This window comes from Chelmon rostratus, chromosome 12, assembly GCF_017976325.1.
Source record: "Chelmon rostratus isolate fCheRos1 chromosome 12, fCheRos1.pri, whole genome shotgun sequence".
Classification (NCBI taxonomy): domain Eukaryota; kingdom Metazoa; phylum Chordata; class Actinopteri; order Chaetodontiformes; family Chaetodontidae; genus Chelmon; species Chelmon rostratus.
Genome location: NC_055669.1, coordinates 21666543 through 21690982, shown reverse-complemented (window position 1 = coordinate 21690982; position 24440 = coordinate 21666543). Strand labels below are relative to the sequence as shown.

The 24440-nt window shown below is 39.4% G+C and overlaps 4 protein-coding genes across 5 annotated transcripts; 2 read left to right on the top strand and 2 right to left on the bottom strand.

Annotated features, from left to right (window-relative positions):
- Window positions 1-4301, top strand: sdr39u1 (short chain dehydrogenase/reductase family 39U, member 1). Its single transcript, XM_041948773.1, has 6 exons — window positions 1-133; window positions 644-750; window positions 977-1059; window positions 1476-1597; window positions 1732-1884; window positions 2093-4301. Exons 1-6 carry the CDS (start codon window positions 118-120, stop codon window positions 2524-2526), a joined length of 915 nt encoding a protein of 304 aa, XP_041804707.1. The 5' UTR covers window positions 1-117; the 3' UTR covers window positions 2527-4301.
- mettl17 (methyltransferase like 17) lies at window positions 3380-9084 on the bottom strand. Its single transcript, XM_041948772.1, has 14 exons — window positions 8918-9084; window positions 8398-8539; window positions 8151-8300; window positions 7625-7712; window positions 7126-7207; window positions 6809-6882; window positions 6630-6724; window positions 6444-6514; window positions 5559-5666; window positions 5320-5388; window positions 5141-5191; window positions 4948-5040; window positions 3865-4061; window positions 3380-3608 (listed from the first exon to the last, which is right to left on the bottom strand). The coding sequence occupies exons 1-14, from the start codon at window positions 8984-8986 to the stop codon at window positions 3515-3517; spliced, it is 1383 nt and encodes a 460-aa protein (XP_041804706.1). The 5' UTR covers window positions 8987-9084; the 3' UTR covers window positions 3380-3514.
- A 381-nt stretch (window positions 9085-9465) lies between these two features.
- Window positions 9466-17305, top strand: parp2 (poly (ADP-ribose) polymerase 2). Of its 2 annotated transcripts, none has more exons than XM_041949587.1 (17): window positions 9466-9646; window positions 10440-10649; window positions 10910-11077; window positions 11312-11382; window positions 11817-11867; window positions 12152-12248; window positions 12331-12406; window positions 12492-12594; window positions 12739-12892; window positions 13202-13340; window positions 13438-13501; window positions 13609-13743; window positions 13855-13982; window positions 14143-14242; window positions 14551-14649; window positions 15556-15680; window positions 16026-17305. In XM_041949587.1, exons 1-17 carry the CDS (start codon window positions 9574-9576, stop codon window positions 16183-16185), a joined length of 1953 nt encoding a protein of 650 aa, XP_041805521.1. In that variant the 5' UTR covers window positions 9466-9573; the 3' UTR covers window positions 16186-17305. The 2 variants fall into 2 exon arrangements, with proteins under 2 accessions (XP_041805521.1, XP_041805520.1); XM_041949586.1 differs by having other exon boundaries at window positions 11309-11382.
- On the bottom strand, window positions 17158-23785 carry si:ch211-284o19.8 (protein lifeguard 1). Its single transcript, XM_041949588.1, has 6 exons — window positions 23662-23785; window positions 22411-22721; window positions 21199-21399; window positions 20253-20381; window positions 19012-19155; window positions 17158-17501 (listed from the first exon to the last, which is right to left on the bottom strand). Exons 2-6 carry the CDS (start codon window positions 22708-22710, stop codon window positions 17367-17369), a joined length of 909 nt encoding a protein of 302 aa, XP_041805522.1. The 5' UTR covers window positions 22711-22721; window positions 23662-23785; the 3' UTR covers window positions 17158-17366.
- Between the last annotated feature and the right edge of the window lie 655 nt (window positions 23786-24440).

The following is a 24440-nucleotide window of genomic DNA, read 5'->3' as shown; positions in this document are numbered from 1 at the left end:
AAAAAAGCCAGAAACAAGTCACTGACACCACCTTAACTGGCATGAGTCAAAGGAGACTGTGTAACCTGCTGCAGCCTTCAGTTGTTTAACTCAACATTTGACGGTGTTTTATTGACCATGAGAGTTTTAATAGGTACGTACATTATTTAAGAATTACATGTTTTTGTGTTGCTCGGAAAGGTCAATGTGACATAACACTGGCGGTTAGCTGTTAGCTAATGTTAGCATTGCAAGCATAGATTGGGTATATGGACCAGTCTGTTTCGTGTGCGTTATGTTCGTCCAGAAAATGACAGGAAAAAAGCGTGTTAACAACGTGATTACACTTAGAAAGGGTCACTATGTTTTGTGAAATTGTTCTCGAAGCAAAGTTTGTAATGTTAGTGTGCTGGCTTGTTTTGTAAGCATGTACAGTACGCATGCGCATCGCTCTGATTCTCATGCTTGCCAGTGACAATCATAAAGTCTGCAGACAACTGATTGCATATACAGTGTGTTTGTCTGCATCGTAATGTGGCACAATCAACATTATGTGTTAATACATTTAGGACATTCATTCATATTTTTATATAACTGGTAACTGGTAGATTCTGCGTGGTTCTTCTGTTTGTATGTGCATTTCTCTATGTTGTCTTCGTTGTAGGAGGGGGATCTGGGTTTGTGGGCCGTGAGCTGAGTCGCCTGCTCAGAGATAAAGGTCATGAGGTCACAGTGGTATCTCGACAGCCTGGTCCAGGGAAGATAACATGGGTATGATCTCACGTTAATTCAGATTTGTGGTCAGACAGAAGGGCCCAAGGTCATTTCTCAACTTGGGTATTTCCTGATTCATCACAGTATTTTTTTTTTTTTATCTCAAATGTCTGTTGAAGCTTTTGAATACCCCCATTTTGCTGCATTGCAGGTCAAAGTACTTGTCTCCACATCCAGAGTAATATATAAAATTCTGTATTCGTTTTCCTCTGTGCTTCTGTAGGCTGAGTTGGAGTCTAGTGGTCTCCCACCATGTGAGGGCGCTGTCAACTTGGCTGGAGAGAATCTGATGAACCCGCTCCGATGGTGAGCAATAAATAAATAGTTGGGCTGAGGTTTTCATGGCCCTCCAACCCAATCAAACTCCTCTGGGATGCACTGGAACACTTACAGCAAAAGCTCAACATCAGTGGCTGATTATGCATTCTCAGTGTGGTTCAGTGGAGGCAAATCCCTGCAGCCGGCTTACAGAATCTGAATGAAAGACTTTCCAGAAGAGTTGGGGCAGTTTTAGCAGCTGATTTATGTCTATTGGCATTGTATTTGGCCTTGATTTCTAAAGATGCATTTGACCGCTTGTCTAAATCAACTAAAAATAAATGTAACAGGCACTTAATTATGCAATTTCTGCACAGAATGTGTATGAGTGTTGCTGCGAGTACTTTGACAGCTGTTTTAGTGCAGCTGGATTTTCACCTGATCTGTGTTATGTGTGCTTTCAGGTGGAATGAAAGCTACAAAAAGGATCTGTTCTCCAGTCGTATTGACACTACGAAAACTCTCGCTCAAGCCATTGCTGCTTCCCCCAGTCCTCCTCGCTCTTGGGTCCTGTTATCAGGTGTAGGTTAGTCTCTGCTTAGTAACAAAACTTGATATTCTAATTTGTACTAGTAGAAAGTCACCCCACACATACTCACAGATTATAGAGACAGTGACATCAATTATTGTTTACTTCTTACTTTGATTTTTGACCCACAGCTTGTTACAAGCCCAGTCTGACAGCTCAGTATACAGAAGACAGTGAATGGACACCATTCGACCTCCTCTCCAGACTTGTGAAAGAGTGGGAGGCCTCTGCACTTCTTCCTGAGAATATGTCAAAAACCACAAAACAAGTTGTGATCAGGCCTGGTATGTAAAAAAAAAAAGAAATGTTTTGTTATACATTTACCTACGCGGTCTTGGGTGGTTGGTGAGGGTGTAACTCAGATCTAGGCTGGTGAAAAGTGTTAACCTGCACATAAATCTTGCCCTGTGCCACATTATTTATCATACCTATGCACTGAAAATCTTAGTACTTTTATTTTGGTGATCTTACATTCCTCCCTCCCTCCACCAGGGGCAGTATTGGGCCGTGATGGGGGTGCCATGAAGCAAATGCTGCTGCCTTTCTGGCTCGGCCTCGGAGGCACTCTGGGGTCAGGAAGTCAGCCGTTTCCCTGGATCCATGTCTCAGACCTGGCAGGAATCATAGCCCACACCCTGGAATCCCCTGCTGCTGCTGACACTCCCTCTGCATCACCCCAAGTGTTTAACGGCGTCGCACCTGCACTGAACACCAACTACGAGTTCACTAAAGAGCTGGGCCGGGTCCTGAGGAGACCCACCATTTTTCCTGTGCCTGGCTTTGTCTTGAACTCCCTAATGGGCTCTGAGAGGGCCGTGGTCCTCGTGCAGGGCCAGAAAGTCATACCAAAGAGGACTCAAGAAACTGGATTTCAATACAAGTACCCAGACTTGACCTCCGCCCTGAAACAGATTGTTGGGAGTTAACAGATGTTGAAATAATGTGTGCTGACTTTTCTGTAATTGTGTTCTCATATTTACAGCATTACATGATTATAAACAAGTACAACAGCTTAAATCAGTACTTGAACAAGAACTCCAGATCAAAAACGGGAAGACGATACATTCTGTAAATCCCAAAAATCTTCACATCTGAGTTTGTTCATACTTGGTATTTAAAATAGATTTGAGCACCTGAGACAACAGACATGAATACAGGTGTGATGGCATCCCTGCACCTATTTGGGGTGCACTGGGATCTGACCATTCAAAATGGACTGCTCAGCATTAAGATTGAGTCAGGATGACACTGAGGGGCTGCAGAGCATGAAAAACCTGCTTATGCCAAACAAATGGGATTAAGTTTAAAAATCCATTTCACAGTAGTCTTCTCTTCATGCTGCTCAGATGTGTAGTTTTCCCTGCTCAGCAGCATTTGCTCTTTTCTTTCACATAAAGGACTCTGATGTCAGCTGTGAACTCAGTCTGGACAGTAAGGCTGCAACTAATGATTATTTACTGGATTAATCATTCGTCTATAAAATATTACAGAACTGTCAAGAAAATATTCATCACAGTTTCTTACAGCCCAAGGAGATGACATCAAATGTCTTGTTTTATCTGATCAAAACTTTAAGACAAGGAAAAGCAGAGAATTGTCACATTTGAGAAACTAAAAGAATCAAATATTTCTCTTTTTTCCCCACGTTCCTTCAGCAAACTAATGCAGCACACTTCCTTTGAACAGTACACCCACTACAGTGTAATCATCAGCAGAAAGTTATCATGAAGACCAGTGGTGCTTTTGGACTTTGGGACTCAATAAAGGTGTGCAGCATGACACGGTTGTGACCTTTTATTTAAGTAATCTGTTGTCAAATGAGTTCCAGTCAGGAAACATAAATGTTCTGCTGATCGAAAAACTGATGAGTCCTTGGATGGCAGTCTTAGCTTTTTACTCTTCCTCGCTGAATCATCACTCTGAATCAGTCTGGACGTCATCATCGTCTTTCTGAATGATCGGCAGCTGATCTCCCCAGTCGCTGTTCCGAGCACAGCGGTACACATCTCTGATTGAAGGAAATCAACACAATTTTCAGTCAAATTGAGGAAACTCACGATCAGACCACAAGGGCTGGGCATCAATACTTATTTGGTACAGTCAGAAATTAAAAAACAAATAAAACAAATACAAAATATGAAAACAGAGTCAGAAATAAAAATCATTGCCATCTGCCAAATGCAGCTAAAAATCTGCCACAAGGGTTATGGAGTTTTGAATGGCCGCCATTGGCTTTGACAGTATGTGTGATGCAAGACCTTCACCTGCTGTGCTTTCGTGCTGTCACCACCAGGTGCTGCAGCTGTCCGTCCGGGCAGCACATTCGACAGTGGACGTGTCTTGTTCTGCACTGCACAGGTGCGACCAGCCTGGCCCAATCCACGCCTTCTGTTTCTGCCTGCGGTGGTTCTGTCCGAGTCAGAATCAAGTAGCTGAACTTCTCCGTCTGCTGCTCATTGCGCTGGAAAGAAATAAATGGAATCTTTTAATCTTTGACTGCCTGTGTCTAAGCAGTTTCATACATTTACTTTACAGGTTTGCTACCTTCTGTCTGTTTCCAATGGGACATTCTGACCCACAGTGATAACAAAAATCTTGATAGTGCATCATGAAAAAAACGAATATGATTGTGACTCCTGTTATTATTCTTTGTCTTACTTCTTTTTGTGTGATAATCATGCACTTTTAAAAGTTAGGGAACTAAAGTTTCTATAATGCTTTGGTGGATAGATAGATTCAGTGTGTTCTGCTGTTGGTCACAACTTGACAGCTGTTATTTTTTGCCTTTATTTGTTTACATTTTGGCAAATGGTACAATTAAAAGTACGCTGAATTAGCTTTTAGCAGTTCCTGTTTGCAGTGTACTCATACATGCTCTGGAAACTGTATTCACTGCATTAAATTGCTTATGTTTATTTTACATTGCATTGCAGTTAGAAAGATTCCATCTAATTCCATCTATGAGTTATGTGTCAAAGCTGCTGCTGCAGCTCTGACTGTTGATCGCATTGTTAAGTGGGTCAAACTACAATAATTAACTTCCTGTTGCTGTTAAACACCGTCATTCACCTGGTGTTCACCTCACACAGTATCTCAGCCTCATGTCTTTCCCTCTGCGTGCCTCACAGCTTAAAAAAAAAAAGCAACAAACTGACTGATTTGACAAAAAAAATGAGTTGAACCTCCACTTATTAGCTTTTTTAGAAGATTTGTGTCAGTTGAAAATTCTGTAAATTGACTAATTACTATTTCTGGGGTCAAGAATGAACTTTCATGCTTAAAATAATGGTGTTTTACTTGCAAGAAGAATGCTGCCGACAGACATGTAAAACAGAGTTTGATCTTACCCCTCGCAGAGGCAGAGGTTGGTACCGCTGGAGGAAGTTGCAGGGCGTGGTGGGCTCGGTGGCCAGTTTAGGACACATCAGTTCATGAGGACACTGGAAAAACAAAACAACAGAGAGAGGATGCAAGAAGACCGTGACACTGCTGTCTGAAAGAATGACATGAAATTTTAAACCAGCTGGGACTTAAACGTACCGGAGCAAACACAGACGCTGGTCTGGTGTCATGGACAGTCTTCTCTTGTTTCTAGAGATAGAGAACCAGAGGTTATCAGTCTGCTTTCATTAAATGTGTCAAACTATTTACACAACAGCACCTAAAAAAATTCACCACTGAGATTTTATAGTTCTGTCTCATCTACTATATTTGAATACCTTTAACAAAGTGTCTCTGGCCTCCATAAGAATCTGATGGCCATCTTTGGTCCCATTTTCCACCAGCACCTACACCAAAATATGTAGAAAACATAATCAAATGTCGTTAAATAAAACAGGACTTCTAGATACCAGAATAGTTTTAAAGATACAGAAAATGTCTCAAATGTAGTACATATTGAGCAGACAGCAAAGTTCACATCATCTATAGATGAAGTTTTGTAATTATTCTAACAAACCAGGTACGAGCTTGTCTTTCTCCACAGAGTGAACACTGCCTCTTCTCGCTCCTTCATGCTGGGAAGCTCTGACAGGGTGAAGGCGGCTACAACCACGTCAAACTGCACCTGGAAGCAGAGATACAGGATGTTCAGGGTATGTGAATAAATACAATAATAAATCCATAGATAAAAAAATGTTTCAAACGCACAACGAAATGTGAAAGAGGTGGTCCTAACGATGCTCTTAATCTGGTTCTACATGCTGACTGTGGTGTTTATATGCTGTACTAGCCAGAAATCCCTTTTCAACACAATAGTGTGAGCAGCACTTGTATTCCTGTGTTTTTCTCTTAATGAAGTTTTGTATTTTGTGTGTCTGTTTAGCCACAAAGTCCATCACCGCTCATACTAACTCATCCATTCTTCCTCTATTTATTGACAAAATAATTAAAAATGCTTTTGGAAGCATTAAAAATGAATGGTGGGTGTGAGGATTTTTGTCAACAAAGATTACTATTGCATTATGAGCAATAGACTGAAACAAAAACACACTTTCCTAAGACATGGCTTTCAATATGTCCTGTATATTATATTGTATATGTGATGTGTATAATATATTGTTATATGTGATTTTACCAAATTTCCCCAGCTGGGGATTAATAAAGTTAATCTTATTTTATATACAGTTTATTAACCACTCCTGCTGCTGTTAACATATATATTACTTGAGTGCATCTGGGTAATACTGATTGTACTCAATCTATTCATGCACCGTGATGTGATCAATGCGAAAAAACAATATTATCACATCTGACTTTTTTTGTCTTATTCACAACAAGAATCTGCGTTTGAAGAAAGAAACTCTTTAACTTAAATTAATGAGAAGAATTAAGGGGGTTTTACCTTGGGTGAGACAGGGAGGAACTGTCTGAAATATACATGTTTGATGTGAGGTTCAGCTGTTTCATCATCTCCTGCTCAACACACACACACATAGAAAAAACAACTCTTAGATTTTCTGATAAGTATTTGAGAAAAGCCGAAACAAAACTGTTACAAATCAAAACTGAAATGTTTGTGTGCACGTACCTTTGAGAAGTCGCTCAGCCAGGACGTTCATCGGCCCGGAGCTGTCCACACACACCATCTCCTTCAAAGAGTCGCCCCAGCAGGAGTGTGACGCCCTGTGGGGGAAAAATCTATTCAGAGTCTTGTGATTTACATGAAAACTCTTATTATGCTGCACCAGCATTTTTTTTTACACTAACCAGACAACTGTTCCCAGTCCTGAACCAAAATCCAGGAGAGACTGAGGGGCAAAAGAGGGATCCCTCTTCTTTATCTGAAAAGAAAGAAAAAACTGACATTTAGGACAGAAAAAGACAGAAGTCTGACCCCCCAACACATTGTGGGGTAATAATACTAAGTAATAAAGACTGGTCTTTTGTAATTGTCCCATGCTTTAACACTTTAAGTACAAAAATATCTTTTTTTGGGAGGATCTTGGTGGACTGACTCTCTAAGGACAGCCCAGGCACTGGGTACTACATGAGTTAGCCTACAACCTCCACCACTTGCTTGTTACCTCATTTATTGCTCTCCTCACTGCTGCGAAGCCCCCAGCCAGCCGAGCCGCCATGTACACCACACCTAACTCTTCATCATACCTGAAACACAGAGCGTGAGCTGTATATAAGATCATCTTGATCTCAGAATCAAGCAGGAGAAATCACCAGCTACAAGCTCCAAAATGTAACTGCAGAGAGGAGTTGACGAAGCCCTGTAGTCCCACTTCTGCCTTTGTGCTGAGCCTGATAGACTGAGATTTTCTGGCACTGAAATTAAGAGTCTGAACTTTATATTAATCAAGTTTCAATGCGAAAATTGAGTTGACAATGTACCTTATGCCAATAAAAGGCAGAAAATGTTAAATGTTATATTGCTGCATTGGGTAAAGAATGCTTTTTCTCCATTAGAAAGTAGTGAAATTAAATGACATTATTTCTGAACACACAACTTTAAAAAAAACACTAAATTCATGGAAAGTATCCTTGTATGAAAGAATAGATAAAAACAAGTGTTACTTCATGGGAGTCCAGTGATAGGTGGTTCTTCTGAGCTCTGAAAACACTTTCTTCCTGACGCGATCCTGAACCACTTCTTCGTCTATATCTGCAATATAAAGTGAATTTACTTTTCTCACTGTTGCAACATATTATCATCTCTGTAGGTGTGAGTTTAAGTTTATTTCTCATACACTGCACAGCAATTACAGTGAAGCAGTTGTTGGCAATGAAATTGTTGTTCTCAGGCTCCTTCCGACAAAAAATTCAAGTGAAATGAGAGAAGAGAAAAAGAGAATCAAGTCAAAGAGATAAACAATGCAAAAGTTAAAATATAGAAATAAATAAATATATGTATGATAGCATAAAATAAAATATTATCTAAAATATTATACTGAGGCAGACTGGTGTGCAGTAGTGATGAACAGGTAATGCACATGAAAATACATAGTGTGATGGTTTAATAGCTTGTAAACAGCAGCGAAATAAATATAAATATTCTTTGCAGTCATTATAGGCCATTGTTATTATTTCATGTGTCACCCACCTCCTCTATTCTCTATTGCTTTGTCCCAAAGTTCTTTCTCCAGTCTTACAGCTCTCTGCCTCAGAGTGAGGTCATCAACTGCTCGTTTTCTGCTCCACAGGATGTTTGTGAGCTTCCGAGTGCAGTCAGTCAGCCGATCCACCTGAGCGCCTACAGGTGGAGAAATTGAACAGCTGCACTGCATTCATGACTTATTTCAAGAGCAGTGAAGATACCAACTGATGGCCACATTTAAAACTAAACCTACTGTGAATAATTGACCGTGCAGCCATCTGGAGTTCCTCAGGTAGGTGCAGTGTTTTCAGGTTGGTCACACCTGGGTGCTTCTTATGTACTTCTCCTTTTAGGAAATCCACCTGAGACTGTGGGTGTGCAGTTGCACTCATTCCCTGAGGATGAAAAATAAAAACAAATGTTTCTTTACCACCTCTTTGAGCACCAGCGTGTTAACAGTAACCAGCCTCATTCTAATGGTTTTAGATTAAAGCAAAAATAATAGACAGACAAGAAATACTATTAGTATAGATATAAATATATACAGTCTAACAGACATGATTTTTGTATTCAACTTTAGCCTGTACGTTAGGTACGTTAGTTTACAGGAGAAATGTGATACATTAGTGATTATGAATGTTAAATGTACTCCTAAAAATGCGTCACTATACTAAACTAACGAAACTATACTCCATTTGCTCTTTCAACAACTTGGCTGTCTAACCTTCATGGTAATGATGCTGTGTTCAATGACAGCCACGAACGTCACTCACCCTGCACATCATCCTCAGGACAGACACCTTCTGACAGAGAGCACAAGCGCCATAGGTCCGTAATGCCATATCTTAGATACCTGAACGGTGACTTCTTGTTTTTAAATGACCTTAAATTTAACTTAAGCTTCCATCCACACCTCGATAAGCGGAGAGGCACGTTCGGATTTTTTTAACAATCCTTCAACAAAATAATTCCGACATCGGTTAATGCGGAACCTTTAGTACCGAGGTTTTGTTCCGGTGTTGTGTCTGGGCACAGCCCGAGATCTCCAAACGTATCGCTTACATCTCGATAATGTTATTTTTGGCATAGTTTAGACACAATTACGCCTAAACGCAAATTGTTAAAATCCAAAGCCAAGTTTTGACTATTATGATTAATTAATTGCTAAAATCGTTGCTATGGTAATGGGTAGCTACTTCACGCTGTCGATGATGGCGTAATACGCATGCGCGAGGAACACACTAGTTTTTCTTTCTTATTCTTTTTTTTTTTTTTTTTTTTTTTTTTTTTGACTGCGTCATTCATCCTCGTACGCAGGACGTTGAGCGGCACCGGCCAGGAAGTGGTGGTGGGGAAAGTTTTCCGCCTTCTTTGTTGTCATTGTGTCCCTCTTATTAGTGTACCTATCTGTTTACTTTCATAAACCACCATGAGGCGTACAAGAAGTTCAAGAAATAAAAGTCAGAGTGCACAAGAAAATGAAGAAGTCCAGACAAAAACAGGTTGGTACTTGTTTCCCGCTGGAAGGCTAGCTTGACTGGACAGCTAACCACTGTAACTACGCCACTTGCGGACTGAGAGTCTGGACATGTCTCGGCAGAGTATCTTAGGAAAATAAATGCGATGTGTTTATGGTCCATGCAGCCTTTACTGTTGTTGCAATTGCTGTAGGAAGCAACATATTTTCTGCCCAAGGTGGCATTGATACCTGTTACAAGTTGATCAATTTAGTAAAACCTGTTAACGTTAATTCCCGCAACTGTCAACCTATTAGTACCCAAAACCTGAAAGTCTTGCCTTCAGGTTACCTGGGGATGTTAGTGGTAATAAGAATATTGCATATGCGCACAGTTCCATGTTCATAAGTTGGAACTAGCTAAAAACAGTGTAGTGCGGTTATGGTTAAGGTTATGATGTTCAGTTTCTGCTGAAACCAGAGGTATTGATTAAACTTTGTTATTGTTTTGGGTGCTGTTGAGTCAGAGCAGATATACATTCATCCAGTATTTTCAGACGAGGCATCTTAAGGCAACATGTAAGTGGTTTAAAGGACCTATACATTAATTTTGTTTCTAGCAATAATTGTACAATTGTTTTGAGGGACATACTGTTGGGAAAATGTACTCAATCACACAAATCACACAGGGGGGTTCCCCTCTGCACCATTTGCTTGGGATTAGTTACAAACATTTTTCTCTGCAAAAACTTCTTCAGAATAAATCCATATCAGATGCCAGGCTCAACCTGAAGAGCTGATAAAGTATGTACAACCCTGCTCTCTCTATGTGTGCTCAGTGTGGCAGTGGAAAGGAGATGAAGGACAGTGGGAACCATACGCGCCTTCAGCCTGTGCCTTGTTGGACTCAGCCGTCTCTTCAGGGAAAACCTCTGTCACTCTGTCTCTGGGCTCTGGGACGTCATATGAGGTCGATTTGAAGAAGATGGTCCAGATTAATCCTGTCACCAAGTACAAGAGGAAGATTCGCTCTCAGACAGTAAAACCAGGTATGTGTGTTTTATGTGTTACACTGGTATTTTATTTTAAGTTGTGTCATTTAATTTCTGTCATCCTCTCTGCCTGGATTATGACCATCATTATCAAATTTTATTTGTTTTTGTAAATATTTGCTTATTCTGAATTTGATGCTAGTATGACAGGGGCATCCTTTTATTTGGTTGTTTTTTTAATAATGTATTTGTAAATAAAAATGTCATAATTACAGAAGATATTTTATATGTTTTTTCCGTTGTGTTCTTCTGTTCAGAAAGTTTGAGTGATGCTGGTGAGTCGACTGCTAATAATGGGACACCAGTTCAAGTTAAAGAGGAAGAGGAGGAAGTAAAAGAGCAACCTGCAGCTAAGAGGAAGAGAGGGCAAAACAAGAGCCAGACAAAAATTGAAGAAATGCCCAAAGAAGAAACAAAAAATGAAGGTACAGTGGATCTAATTTTCATATATGTTGTCTATGCAGTAACAGTATGGAGTGAAATAGGATGTTAAAGTTGTTATTGGTGACCCACAAAGCATAGTAAGTATGGCAACATCATCAGGTGATTTCTGCTTTTTGGGTTTATACAGGTTAAATGTCATTGTGTTACATGTACTTCACATTCGATGTCAGTTGACCTCATTAATGGTTTGTCTCTGGTCTTTGGATGTTTAGCAGAGGTTGTGAAGACAGTGGTCATGAAAGGAAAAGCTCCAGTTGACCTTGAATGCAAAGCCAAACTTGGAAAGGTACAGTATCTATGCCCACACGAGATATCAGACTCATGATTCTTAGAAGCTGTGTTGGCCATTTTTTACTGCTTTTTCATACAATGAAACAATATTTGTCAGATGAATCAATAACTAAAATAATTGTTAGTTGCAGCCCTTCAAACAATAATTTCGGGTTGCGTGTTTATCTGTAGTGCTTATAGAGCATTTTTCACCTTTTACCTGTAATGTTGTGTTTTAATGTGAAAAAACTGTCACTGTGCTTTGTATGAACACTTTCATTGTTGTCTCAATAAACTGTATAAAACATTGTAAAAAAAAAAAAACACTGTAAAGAAGGAAATGAGAAGTTTACAGGAACAGTATGTTTTTAATTTCCTGCTTACAAGATGCAGATCAGATGCAGTTACCTTCGTATATATATATTATTAACTGTTCAATTCCTCTTTCAGGCTCATGTTTACAGTGAAGGTAGTGATGTTTATGACGTGATGCTAAATCAGGTAAAATATTTAAGAACATTTAATTATAAGTTGACTCAAAGGGATTTGTCAAATAAATTAACGATATTTTAAAATGTTGGGAGGGAATTTTCTTGCACTCAAAATTCTAAAGCTGTAGTTTTTATTTCCATCTTGAGTCGTGACTAACTAAAATAGTAATTTGAAATTATTTGATAGATAAAATAATCACAATTAAGTATTTAATTTTCATGTTACATTTTGATTTGAAAGAAAGTGAGTAGATTTCTAGACTTGCAGCTAATGCTTTCTGTCTTGTTATGCAGACAAATCTTCAGTTTAACAACAACAAATACTACCTCATCCAGCTGTTGCAAGACGACAGTTCCAAAGCTTACAGTGTGTGGATGAGATGGGGCAGAGGTGAGCTTATGTGCCGATTATTATTTTCTAAAATGTAAACTAACTTATTAGATTTATTTTTTTTGTTTACCTGTTGTTTTAGTGGGAAAAGTGGGTCAGAGCAGTCTGACAGCTTGTGGTGGAGACCTGCTGAAAGCTAAAGATATCTTCAAGAAAAAGTGAGATTGTGCAAAAAAAAAAAAAATTCCAGATGTCTCACATTGAAGTGAGTCCAGTAAAATTCTGACGCTTGCTTTGCCACAGGTTCTTGGACAAAACCAAGAATGAGTGGGAAGACCGAGCAACTTTTGACAAAGTAGCTGGAAAATATGACATGGTGTTCATGGACTACAGCACAGATGAAAAGGTGAGGAACAATGCAACGAACCAACAACCTATATATTTCCTCAGTATCTTTGAAATTTTGATATGGCGAGTTGGAAATAATAGCTGCCATTGAACTGAATGTGATGTCTGTCAGTATGAACATACATATGTGTCACTGTTTCAGGAGGAAAACCAGACCACAGTGGATGCTGCACATAAAAAGAAGAATTCCCAGCTAGATGTGAAGATCCAGTCGCTCCTGGAGCTAATCTGTGACGTCAAAGCTATGGAGGAGTGTGTGCTGGAGATGAAGTTTGACACCCGGAAAGCTCCTCTTGGTCAGTCAGGGTCAAAATCACAGCAGAAATGTTGAGGAATTTGTACTGTTATACTCTTTTAATTTCATCCAGTACCATTCATGTAATTTCACTTGATTTCATATGGAGCATATATCATTTACACATATTTAAGTTGCTACAGTGTGATCCACAAATTCAATAAAACAAGTTCCCTAAGTCATAATTTTAGCTCCAGTTGTGCCACCTGACTGTATGAGTAGATTCAGGTGGTGACAAACATGTAACGAGTGTTTTCAAAACTTTCATGGCATCATATTTCAAATTCGGTCTTCTGCTTTCTACCTGCAGGCAAGCTGACCACAGAGCAGATCAATGCAGGCTACTCAGCACTGAAGAAAATCGAGGATTGTTTGAAAAAGAAAGGCAGCAGCCGTGAGCTGCTGGAAGCATGCAACCAGTTCTACACCCGCATCCCTCATGACTTTGGGTAGGGAATAAGTGGCTGTATCTTTAGAGAGATGCACTAATGCTGTCTGAATGAATTGACCTTTGTCTTGCTGTAACTGAAAGATGTTATTCTCCAGGCTGAAAACTCCTCCAATCATCCGGACAGAAGATGAGCTAAAGGAAAAAATTGCTCTGTTGGAGGTAAAAGAATTCTCCATTAATTGAGGTCTGCAGTTACTCTGTTTTCACTTAAATATGTGGGCCATACTATAATATCTATAATTTTCTGTGTTATTTCTTTTTTCCAGGCTCTGAGTGACATTCAGATAGCAGTGAAAATGGTTCAGTCCAGTGAAGACAGTGACGAGCATCCTCTGGACAAACAGTATTCCTCCCTCCAGTGCCAACTGCAGCCTCTGGACTCCAGCAGCAATGACTACAAGGTCAGTGTTTTGCTAATCTTTAGTTTATTTTAGACCAAAGTATCAAACTGCATGAAACGTAAGCTGCCTTAAGCTGCTTTTCTAGTTAACTTTTTTCTTCTCTGTGTGAAGGTGATAGAAAAATATCTACAGTCCACTCACGCCCCCACCCATTCTGACTACACCATGACCATCCTTGACATCTTCTCAGTGGACAGAGACGGGGAGAGTGACAACTTCCTCTCACAGTTACACAACAGGTAATTCAAAGTGGCCTTAGTAAATTTTCAACACACCTGTAGGCCAGTACCAGTGCTGGTTCAGGTTTTCTTCAGATGTTGAACTGTATTTATAGCTGTGGTACCATATAAAAATATGGTGCTCTCTTCACATAGTCTGCTATGTCTGTCTGTCTGCCAGGACTCTGTTGTGGCATGGTTCCCGTCTGTCTAACTGGGTCGGCATCCTCAGTCAGGGGCTCCGAGTGGCGCCACCTGAAGCTCCTGTCACTGGTTACATGGTAGGATAGACAGCAGAATACGTGCACATACTGTTTTTCACTTGATTCTGTCTATAAGAATCAAGTGAAAAACACTTGAAGTTCTATGAAAACAATTTGCTGACAGTTAAGTGATAATACCCAACAATGTACGTATGATGTTGAACAACCTGATGCAGTTTTTAGAGTAGAAACCTCAATATTTTTCAACAGATGATGATTGTGTTCAGCATTTTGGAATGACATTTTAAACAATGAGGAGTTTTTAAATCCTGCAATATATATTTTTATGGCAGTGATAATAATTTCCCTGTTTCTCTTTCATCTAGTTTGGAAAAGGGATCTACTTTGCTGACATGTCTTCAAAGAGTGCAAACTACTGCTTTGCCAATCAGCACAACCACGTTGGACTGCTGCTGCTGTGTGAGGTGAGCTTGTTGCTGTTTTCTGGGGACAGATTAAATGTTGTGTTTCACCTGTTAAATGACTGTTGAAGACAATTTACAGAGGCGGTTATGTGCCCATCCCATCCTATATTTAGGTCAGGGGCAGGACAGCAGTTTAAATGGAGGAAAATAGCTCCTCAGAAATATATTTTACTTTAACCCTTTATAATATCTGGAATGGTTTTTGAATTGTTAAAATGTCTGGTTTGTCTTTCTATGAATTTTTAAATCAGTAGTCTATTAAAATGTCACCACATTGAATCTATTGAATCTATTTTAACATTGTCTATGAAGTTTGTATAGTATAATTTGTGTAGTCTTGTCTTGATATGCTGTATTGTTCTATTTCATGTTTTTTTTTTTTACAACAAAAAAAACCAAAACATTTGAGCCTTTTTTTTTGTATGTATGTATTTTGTGGGATTACTGTGTCTGTTTTTTGTTATTCTGTCAAACATTGATAATGTCATTTATCTAGATTATCTATCAAGTCAGATCATGAGTTGTACACATAATGATGTCAGCATTTGGTGTCTGTACATCTTGATCTTTGTCATGTTGGCCATTCGTCTGATGAACGCCCAGTAGGCTCAACATGTTTCCTTTTTCAGTCAAATACATTTCTTGCGGGCTAGAATCTGTTGTGCAGACCCTGTTTTTCTGTATTGGCAAAGAACATTCCTCTAAAAAAGTGTTAAAAAAAACCTCTGCACACCTGAATGTGCGACGTGTCGGAGGAAGCATACACCCCATTGACCTGCCAATACAAGTCCACAACTCGTATTAACAATAAAACCAGCATCATTGGAACATCACATTACGTGTTGGGCCCAGATGGAATGTAGCAATGTTTTGATGTCCACGCTTTGTGTCTGTGTGTGGTCGCAGGTCGCTCTAGGAGACTGTAACGAGCTACTGGATGCGGACTATGAGGCCAACAATCTGCCTGCTGGAAAACACAGCACCAAGGGCCTGGGACAGACCGGACCTGACCCCAAAAACTCTGTCATACTGTTAGTCTGTCTCATCATGCTGATACAGTTCATACAGTCCAAACATTGATTTAACTGAGCTCACTGTTACACAACAAAAATCATTATTTTATCTGAGAGGGGGAGTGGGTTTAATTTATTAGCAAAGAAAAATTCAGGTTGATGAGTGCAGAGAATGTGAATATTTGCTAGTTTCTTTCGCGCTTTGTGACTGTAAACAGAAGATTAATTGATAATAAAAATGATTATTAGCTGCAGTCCTAACCACAAGCACAGAAAGTAAGAAAGTATGTGCTGGAAAACAGAAGTATTTCAAGGGAAAGGCAGTTTGTACTACTTAAATAAATGTATGCCTCTCTTTCTCAGGAATGGTTCGACTGTACCGATGGGGCCGGGCATGAAGACAGGGGTGGGTAAACATAACAGTTACTCCCTCCTGTATAATGAGTTCATCGTTTACAACCCTGCCCAGGCTCGCATGAGGTACCTGCTGCGGATCAAGTTCAACTACTCTTCACTGTGGTGAGACTGTGCTAAACCGTGCGACTGTGTGAAATCTGGAGATTTCTGAGGGATTTGCTCTCCACAAAGCAGGGACGATATATCACTCAATCACTCGTCGTGTACAGTTACATACTGTTCAGTTCTTGGTTTTGGGGATAGGATGTTAAACTTGGCAACTACTTTGATAATCAGTTAATCATTTTTCAAGCAAAAGTGTCAAAGGTATCGCTGCTTTTCTTTGTCATATATGCTATCTTTGGGTTTTGAGCTGCTGGTCGAAAAAAACAAGCAATTTTAATATGTGAACTTGGGCAGTGGAAAATTGTAGCTGGCGTTTGTCACTATTTTCTGACATTTTATAGGCAAAGCGAACTGGCAGATTGATCATTACTTGCAGCCCTACAATGATCTCCGCAGTGAGGTTTGACAGATCCAAAGTTTATACAACTTACTCAGTATTGGGTAAGTGAATTCAAGTAAAAAAAATAACACCAACGAAACTGCTTCTACGTTATGTAGTGATACAGCATTTCATCTCTGCTTTTTTGGGGGCAAAAATTGATGTTGGACCCTTTAGTAAAATATCCCCGAATACTGCTTTCTTATCAGAGTGAGGCTACAGGTTTGGTGAAGGTAAAACATGAGGATGGATCCATGTGATACAGTAAGAAGAAAATATGTTGAACATTTTGCACTATTTTTTGTCCTTGTTGCTTTATATCGTGTATGCTGTATTTTGTTGCATGCTCCATGTGGCACTCATTCATTGCATTTCGATTTCTGTTTCGGTGCTTTATGAAACACAAATGACCTTATGGATCTTTTGGATTATCAGTCTCTGACTTTCATGGGATAATGTAATGATTTGGAAGTTTTTTAGACAGGTTTGACACAAGTGTTTATACTGAATACTTACCCAAATGTTATTGAATGTTTCTTATTGATGTCAAAAATCTGGAAATAGAATGATACAACAAATACAGTACAACAATTTTTCATAGCGATTTTTATTTGTGTATAACTAAAGAACAGATTCTGTCAAAATGCTGATATTCATTCATTCATTGCCACTTTAAACCAGGATTTCAGTATATACATAATAAAAAGTAATAATAAAGGACATTTTCATTATGGGAACAGCTTGGAGTGTCAGTCTGTGTGTATTAATGTGTGTTTGTGTACATGCATGATGTGCATACAGTTTCACCTCCTCCCCAGCAGGTAGAGGAAGATCAGGACTATATCCAGGTAGATGGTGAGAGCGGCGGTGATGTATTCCTCTGGATCCAAACGGTAGCTCATCATCCCCATAAGCAGCTGACAGTCGATCATCAGGAACTGAGACAGGAAGTGAGGGAGAGGAGGAGGAGAAGAACATGTAGGACAGGGTGAGAGATTAATACCAGATAAATAATAGTAAGTTTTGACATCCTCTATTTTGACCTGTCGCAGTAGGAAAAGCACATGTGGAAAATAAATGAATGCTGGTTGAATTCCATTCAGCTGCTTCAGTTTCAGGGTTGTTTATTGTTCATGTTGGCTCACTGTAACACTGGGACACGTAATGTTATGAGCAACACCTGTGCTGTTCTCACTGTGACAAGTCAAAATGTCTGCTGTGAAAAAGTGGTGTTATTGTCATCAAATCACGTCTCTGAAAGCTTGTTGGTTTCATTTAAAATGCAGCCGTGGAAGTTACTTTGTACGTGAAAGTGGATGAATTCCCAAAAATCAAACTTATTACAGCCGCTCTCTGACGTCTGTGGCTTTGACCCTCGCACTTACTTAGTTTCCTTCAAGTCTGCTGGCTGTTTCACCACCACCCACACTTTATTTGAATGTTTTTCAGCTGTGAGCAGCTCCTCCATTTCCTGTGTGCATTAAAAGCACACTCAAAAATCAGCCATATTCAGTATCCTACTGTCTCGTTTGAGAAAACCTGCCTAGAATCTGCATGTAGCGTGGATTTGGGGCATGCTGCATATTTACCATCCACAATTTTATTTGAGTGTGTGTACACTCATTTCTGCCAACAATCCCACAATGCAATCTGTCATATTTTATAAACAGCAGTTACTGCCGTGCAGCTCTACACCTGCTGATGAACCATCGAGTGTTTGTCACATAGGGAGTAATGAATGAGTGAAGGAGGGAGTGACTGCAGACACAGCCTCAGGCCTTGACCCCACAAACATTATACATCTTTGAACTACACGTGAGGAGAGTGCAGCAGTGGATTGTGCACATGGGAGGCTTTAATATTTTTTTTTTTGTTTTGAGTTTCAGAAGGCGTCATCATACCTGTCGCAAACGCTGTCAGTACAGGAGCTAATCAACTCATCATGGCCAGGTGTTGATTTTAGCAAAAACTTTATTTGATAAATATGTTAGATAAATAGGTTAATCCATTTATCAATCATCCATCAGTTTAATGATCATGTTACTAGGAAGTATTGACAAAATGTGATATAAATATGTAACAATGAAAGTATATATCATTATAGGCCATATTGTCTTTGCTGGTCTTCTGTGATTGTTTGACCAGTGGGACTATAAAAAGGTATTTGATTGCATTCTATGTGATATTAAAAAGTCTTTAATCTTCATATCTGAAGCATATTACAATACAAGTCATGCAAATGTAACAAGTAGGAATCAGATCTGTCAGTAATGGTACCGTTTAGGCTGCTGACATGACCATGACAATAAGTAGGTGTATTTGATGTGATTTTGTTCCTTCAGGGATGTGCTGTGTCCTGTAAGTCCTGCTTGTACATCCCTTTTAGATAGTAGTAGTAGTAGTAGTAGTAGTAGTAGTGTTATGGTATATGTTTTTTTTTTTCCTTACCAGTGAATACAGCAGAGCGCCCAGACATCCATACGCGACATCAGCGATGTAGGAGTAGTAGAAGGTGCAAAAGAACCCGAACATGATCAAGTCTACAGCCAAAACCAGCAGAACACCGTAGCAAATAGTGAAATCATAACGAGTCTGCAAAGAACACAGAAAGGCATGCATGAATTAGTTTCACTGATACATTAAGTCATACAGTCATACATCGATTATTGATAATTTTGATATGTCGGTCTGTTTTGTTTATACAAGCCAATCAGTTTTTATCAATATGGCAACCAACTGAAGGTCATGAGCATCAACAATCCATATTAGTTAATACAACCTTTATTTTATGCATTTTACATTTTTTATATACTGAAAAATTGCACAGCCCACCTACACACTGAGCCAATATCCACTTAGCAGCGCTATTATGTTTATTTCACATATATCTACATTTTTATTGTTGGATTTTTATCTTTTCTTCTCTAATTGAATAAACCACTCTATATGTTGTTGCATAGTGTTGAAGATTGGATTCCAAACACAGTATTTAACACAGGATTTTGTACATAATGACATAAATTCAACACTTTTTTAAAAGGACCTGGAATAAAAAAGGGAAAAGCTGTAGCTATTATCTTGTTAAGTTCAAAGTATACAGAGGATACAGCTGAGTAAGAACAGCTGTAATAGAGAACACGTGTAGATAGGACTACAGCTACTGATAATTTCAATATTCAGTTAATCTTAATAGTGACTCTCCATTCATAGATTATCATTTTAGACCATAAAAAGTCAGAAATTGGTGAAGTGTCCTTCTCTGTCTCCCAGACCCCAAGAGGTTGTCTTTAAATGTTGTTTTAGTTGACCAGCAGTCTAAGAGTGGAAATATAATAACTGTACAATGCTCAAATCTAATCTCTTCAGTGGAAAAGCTGGAACCAAAGAATTTTGACATTTTTTTCTTTATAAACCGATTAATCAGTTTATAGAATAGTATGTATTTATGTCTAGTAACTTTTTGGTGCAACATTCACATTCTGCCTCTTTTGACACTAGTTTCCAGCGCTCGCAACACGTATCATCCTGAAGTCAAACAGCAGGGAGCCATAACTTCAGAGCTGATACAGAAAGCAACTGAAAGGTCTGCACGTGGCTCTGCTTAAAACAGACAGAACATGATGGGGGGGGGGGGGGGGTTACAGAAGCATTTTGAAAGTCAGCTCTGAGGCTCATCCTTGTCATCTGACCTGTGCGGAGAACGCAATGATTGCAACAGAAATTGCCAACGTTGCTCCCATAGTGATGACAACAGCAGTGGTGTTGTGGAAGGAGGCGATGGTTCCCACCATGTATGACAAGCTCAGGGTGACCAAAACCTGTAAGCACAAAATTCAATATTAAATTAAACATCTCCACTACAGTACAGTGCAGGAAAGGTTTATACACAGATTGTTTCTGTCTTTAAATAATTATAATCTTCTATGTTGCGGTGTTTGTGCTACGCTCTGCATACTGTATTAACAATCACAATACAGGAAGTGCCTGTCCTAATTTAACAAGGCAACAAAACCTCAGTGGTTCAAAGTGAATCTGCAAGCATGTGAAAACAACTTTAGAGGAAATTGAGGTTTTCGTCAAGGAACAATAAAAACAAAAGAAAAGAACTGCTGACAATGGACGAGCTCCTCAGAGCCCATTTAATGTCTAAGAGGTCTAAACATTAAAGAAAACCAAGAAGTGAATAAAAAATGGGCAGCTGTAATAGAGAACTTTAATGTCTTTACTTGCTGTACTGGAGTAGATTTTTTTCTTTTTGAGTATAGTATAGTACTTATATTAAATACCTTTACTTCTCTTTGGGTAGTTTTCAGTAAGTAGTTTTTCCACCAAAGTCTTTTTTTACTAAGGAACAGTTAGCTGAGGCTGCAGCCTGCCTGCTTGACCAAAATATTTTCACTTCTCTCTGCAGGATGTGACCTCAGGTGTTTCATATCCAACATGCCGTATATTTCCTTTTAGAACTGTGATTCTTCTATCTCGCTGTCCAGCTGTCCCTTTTGTCTATATTTAAATGTTTTGTTGTATAGTTTTGTATATAGGTATTAATCACAGTGTCTACTGTATATTGTGTAAAATGAATTTCCCCATTAAATACTGTATTTGGGGCTCTGTGCTCCTGTGTTTGTCACCCACCAGTCCCACGATGTTCCAGGGGTGACGCCGACTGAAGGACTTGCAGCAGCTGAGGGCCAAGGCGACCACGGCGAAGATGATGAAGGAGCTGAGGTAGGCCCACAGGTTGGTCTGCACTGCGTCTTTGACCACGCTGGAGAAGGTGAACACACACACCACACTGAAGGTGAACAGCAGCTGGAGAGTCAGGATGCTGAACACCTGCACAGGAAGAGATGAACAGTACTTCATTAGGGGTCCAAGCAGTGAAGCTTTGCTGCCGGAGCTCTGTTTTTTCTCCTTCTTCTTCTAAGATAAAGGTGTCTGCGCAGCAAAATCTGTCACAAACCAAAGAACTAGAAACACCAAAATTGTAAGATTGGTTACAAATTCCACCCACTATTCATGTACATAAAGTGACACTGATAATCAAGCTTTTATTTACGCAGTTTTCTCGAGAAACAGATCTGTCAAGTCATCTGCATCTTTGTTCAGATGGTCTTCCTCATTAAAAAATCAAAATTTTGAGATTTCTTAATTTTCTCATAGTTCTATTTTTGGCATCTTGTCAAGAACCACTGGGCCAGTCTTCCCAAAACTTAGTCAGGATCATCTACAGACTTCACCGCCGATACCACAAGTATTGCTGCATCTGTTATTGTCGGATTATTACACCTTCCAGCATTCAACACATCCGAAGTCTCCAGAAACCCGTATGCTTTGATAAGCTTTGCAGTGTCAGTAGATGGAAAGATAATGGAATAATTTAGCCAATTTGAAAAATATAAATTAATACTTATAACCAGTTAACTACCAAGTACAATAATCTGAATGTTCAGGACATGCCTCCCACCAGCCTCAGTCAGCTGCAACACCACAACTCATAAAAACAAATTAGTGAGCAAAGGTGTCAGGATATTTCCTCTGCCACTCCAAGCATGTAGTATAAAGTCAAAATAGACCAAACCTCCTGAAAAATATTGTAACCACATACATGTTTATGAAATTAAAAATGTTACAAAGATTCAGTTCAAAAGAACGTTTGGAATATGTCGGGTTCGTCAGACCAAGAAAGAGCGACTTGTTCAGCAACTACAGAGACGTTAGTTAAAATGAGACACTGAGCTTCTATCTGCCTGCTCAGTTAACAGTTTTTGAATCAAGGTGATTAATAAAAAAAGGAGATTTTTGTGTTAGAGTAATGTGTTTTTTTAAACTCAGAGTTGCACCAACCTTTCTAACGAACCCTCTTCTGACAGCCTTGTCATCAAAAGAAGATGAAGCTGTAAGTGGAGTTGAGTCCGACGGGGCCTCTGGGCAAATGTCACGGAAAGACTCATACCCAGTGGTGGGCTGATACATGCAAGTTGTTTCGACTTTGGGTGGAGGGTACATTGCCGGGGCTGCAGAGTAGGGTGGAGGTGGAGGTTGCTGCCCTTGGTAGGAGTATGACGGTGGTGGTGGTGAGGACACTTCATAACCGGGAGGGTCCTGTGTGTCTTTGGATGTGAAGCCGTCTGCTGTGTCTGACATTCTGGAGGAAACTGTGGGCCAAAGACAAAGTTCAGTCAAATAAAAAGAAAAACTAAAAAATCTGGGGTCTGATGGGATACTTCCTGTTCAAGTATAAGCTGAAGTGGGAAGTTCCTGTTTCACATAATTAAATATAGTGTATGAGTTTATCTTATATGTCTGAGCTACTGTGAAGGACGTTTCTCAGCCAGCAGCTGGTGTTGCTGATAAAGTTGATACAGTATAAAGTTGAATATTACTGCAGTCGATATTGTCAGCAAGGCGTAAGCCTGAGTGCAGGTGCAATAACACCACGTTGCGTATCCGTCCAAATTTCCCATCACTGTCTGTTGTTGGTTTAGTTTTAATGAAACACTGGTAATTTTTCAGTATCCGCCCATCAGCATGCACAGGATTGCTGACATCAGATTTTTAAATAATGACTGTTGACTGGTTGCCCAAAACTGGAGTAAACTTTAGGAAGTAAACCTTGTGGTATGGGGCCACTTCTCTTACAGCAAAGAGAGTGGGGAAACCAGTTTTGTGTCATGTCCTTCAGTTTAAACACTTTGTGTGTCATGATAACCAATGAAAATCCATAGATTTTATCCACATTGTAAACATATGGCAGATATCATTGATATTATGTAGCCCTGCCTAGTTTGACCTGAATATATTTGGATGGACTGGTCTTGCTTTTGAGCATTAAACATTAATCTACGTGTTCAGTGGCAGTAGAGGCGTTTCATTTTCTTCCTCCTCTGATGAATTAGCTCAAATTGATATAAATAAAGTTAGTTTAAAAGACCCATTGGTGCGGTTATACTTCCTGAACCTGCTTCCTTTTTTAATTCAACATCAAAACACCTGATCCTCCATCTTTCGTATCAAGATGAGACAGTATGACATTTTTTTTCACTTTACACAGAGAACAAGTTCTTAAATAGAGAATAAAGTGAAGGTTCTGCTTACCTTTTCTGATGGATTATAGTCTGAGGCTGAGAACAGCAGTAGTCCAACACCACACAGTGCTACGTGAGGCAGAGAGGACACAAAAAGCCTCGTCTGGTGATGGATGTCATTTATTCTACCAACCTGTGGTGTAGAATTTCACTTCCTGTCAGCATGAAGTCTGTGAATACTCGGTGCGGAAATGGGAAACTCCAGTGTTGCTTCACAGTAGGCCAGAGGTTAGGGGGTGAGCAGACTTGAGCATAATTAGAGTATTCATATAAATTATGCTCATTATGAGACTGTATCTTTCACTGTTCACTGCGGTTGTCACTTTTTACCAGCTCAGTATGAGACAATTAAGGACACATGATATACTACAAGCAGGCATGATCTGATTTGTGTCTGGGAGTACTTGACCCGAAAATGTTAAGGCACCATTGGTGTCAGCTGTTGCCAGGAAGAATTTTTTAATTGCAGTAATAAGTGTGTGGCCTGTTTTTTGACATCTGAATCGCTGCCCACATCTCAGATTGTTCTCATAAAATCAAATTGGAAGTGAAACTGAAATTAGTCTGATTACAGTATCTAAGAGGCTAAGAGGTGTGCATTGTTGTGCCAGTACTACATGGTGTAATTATCATGTGAATGCTAGTTTTCTGCCATTTCAGCCAAAAAGATAAAAATAATAATAATCAGCAGATTAAACAATTACAAAAATGATCATTAGATCCAGCCCTAAGAGAATTAAAACTAAAATTATAATATATGTAAAATTATAACTGCATCTTTACAGCTTT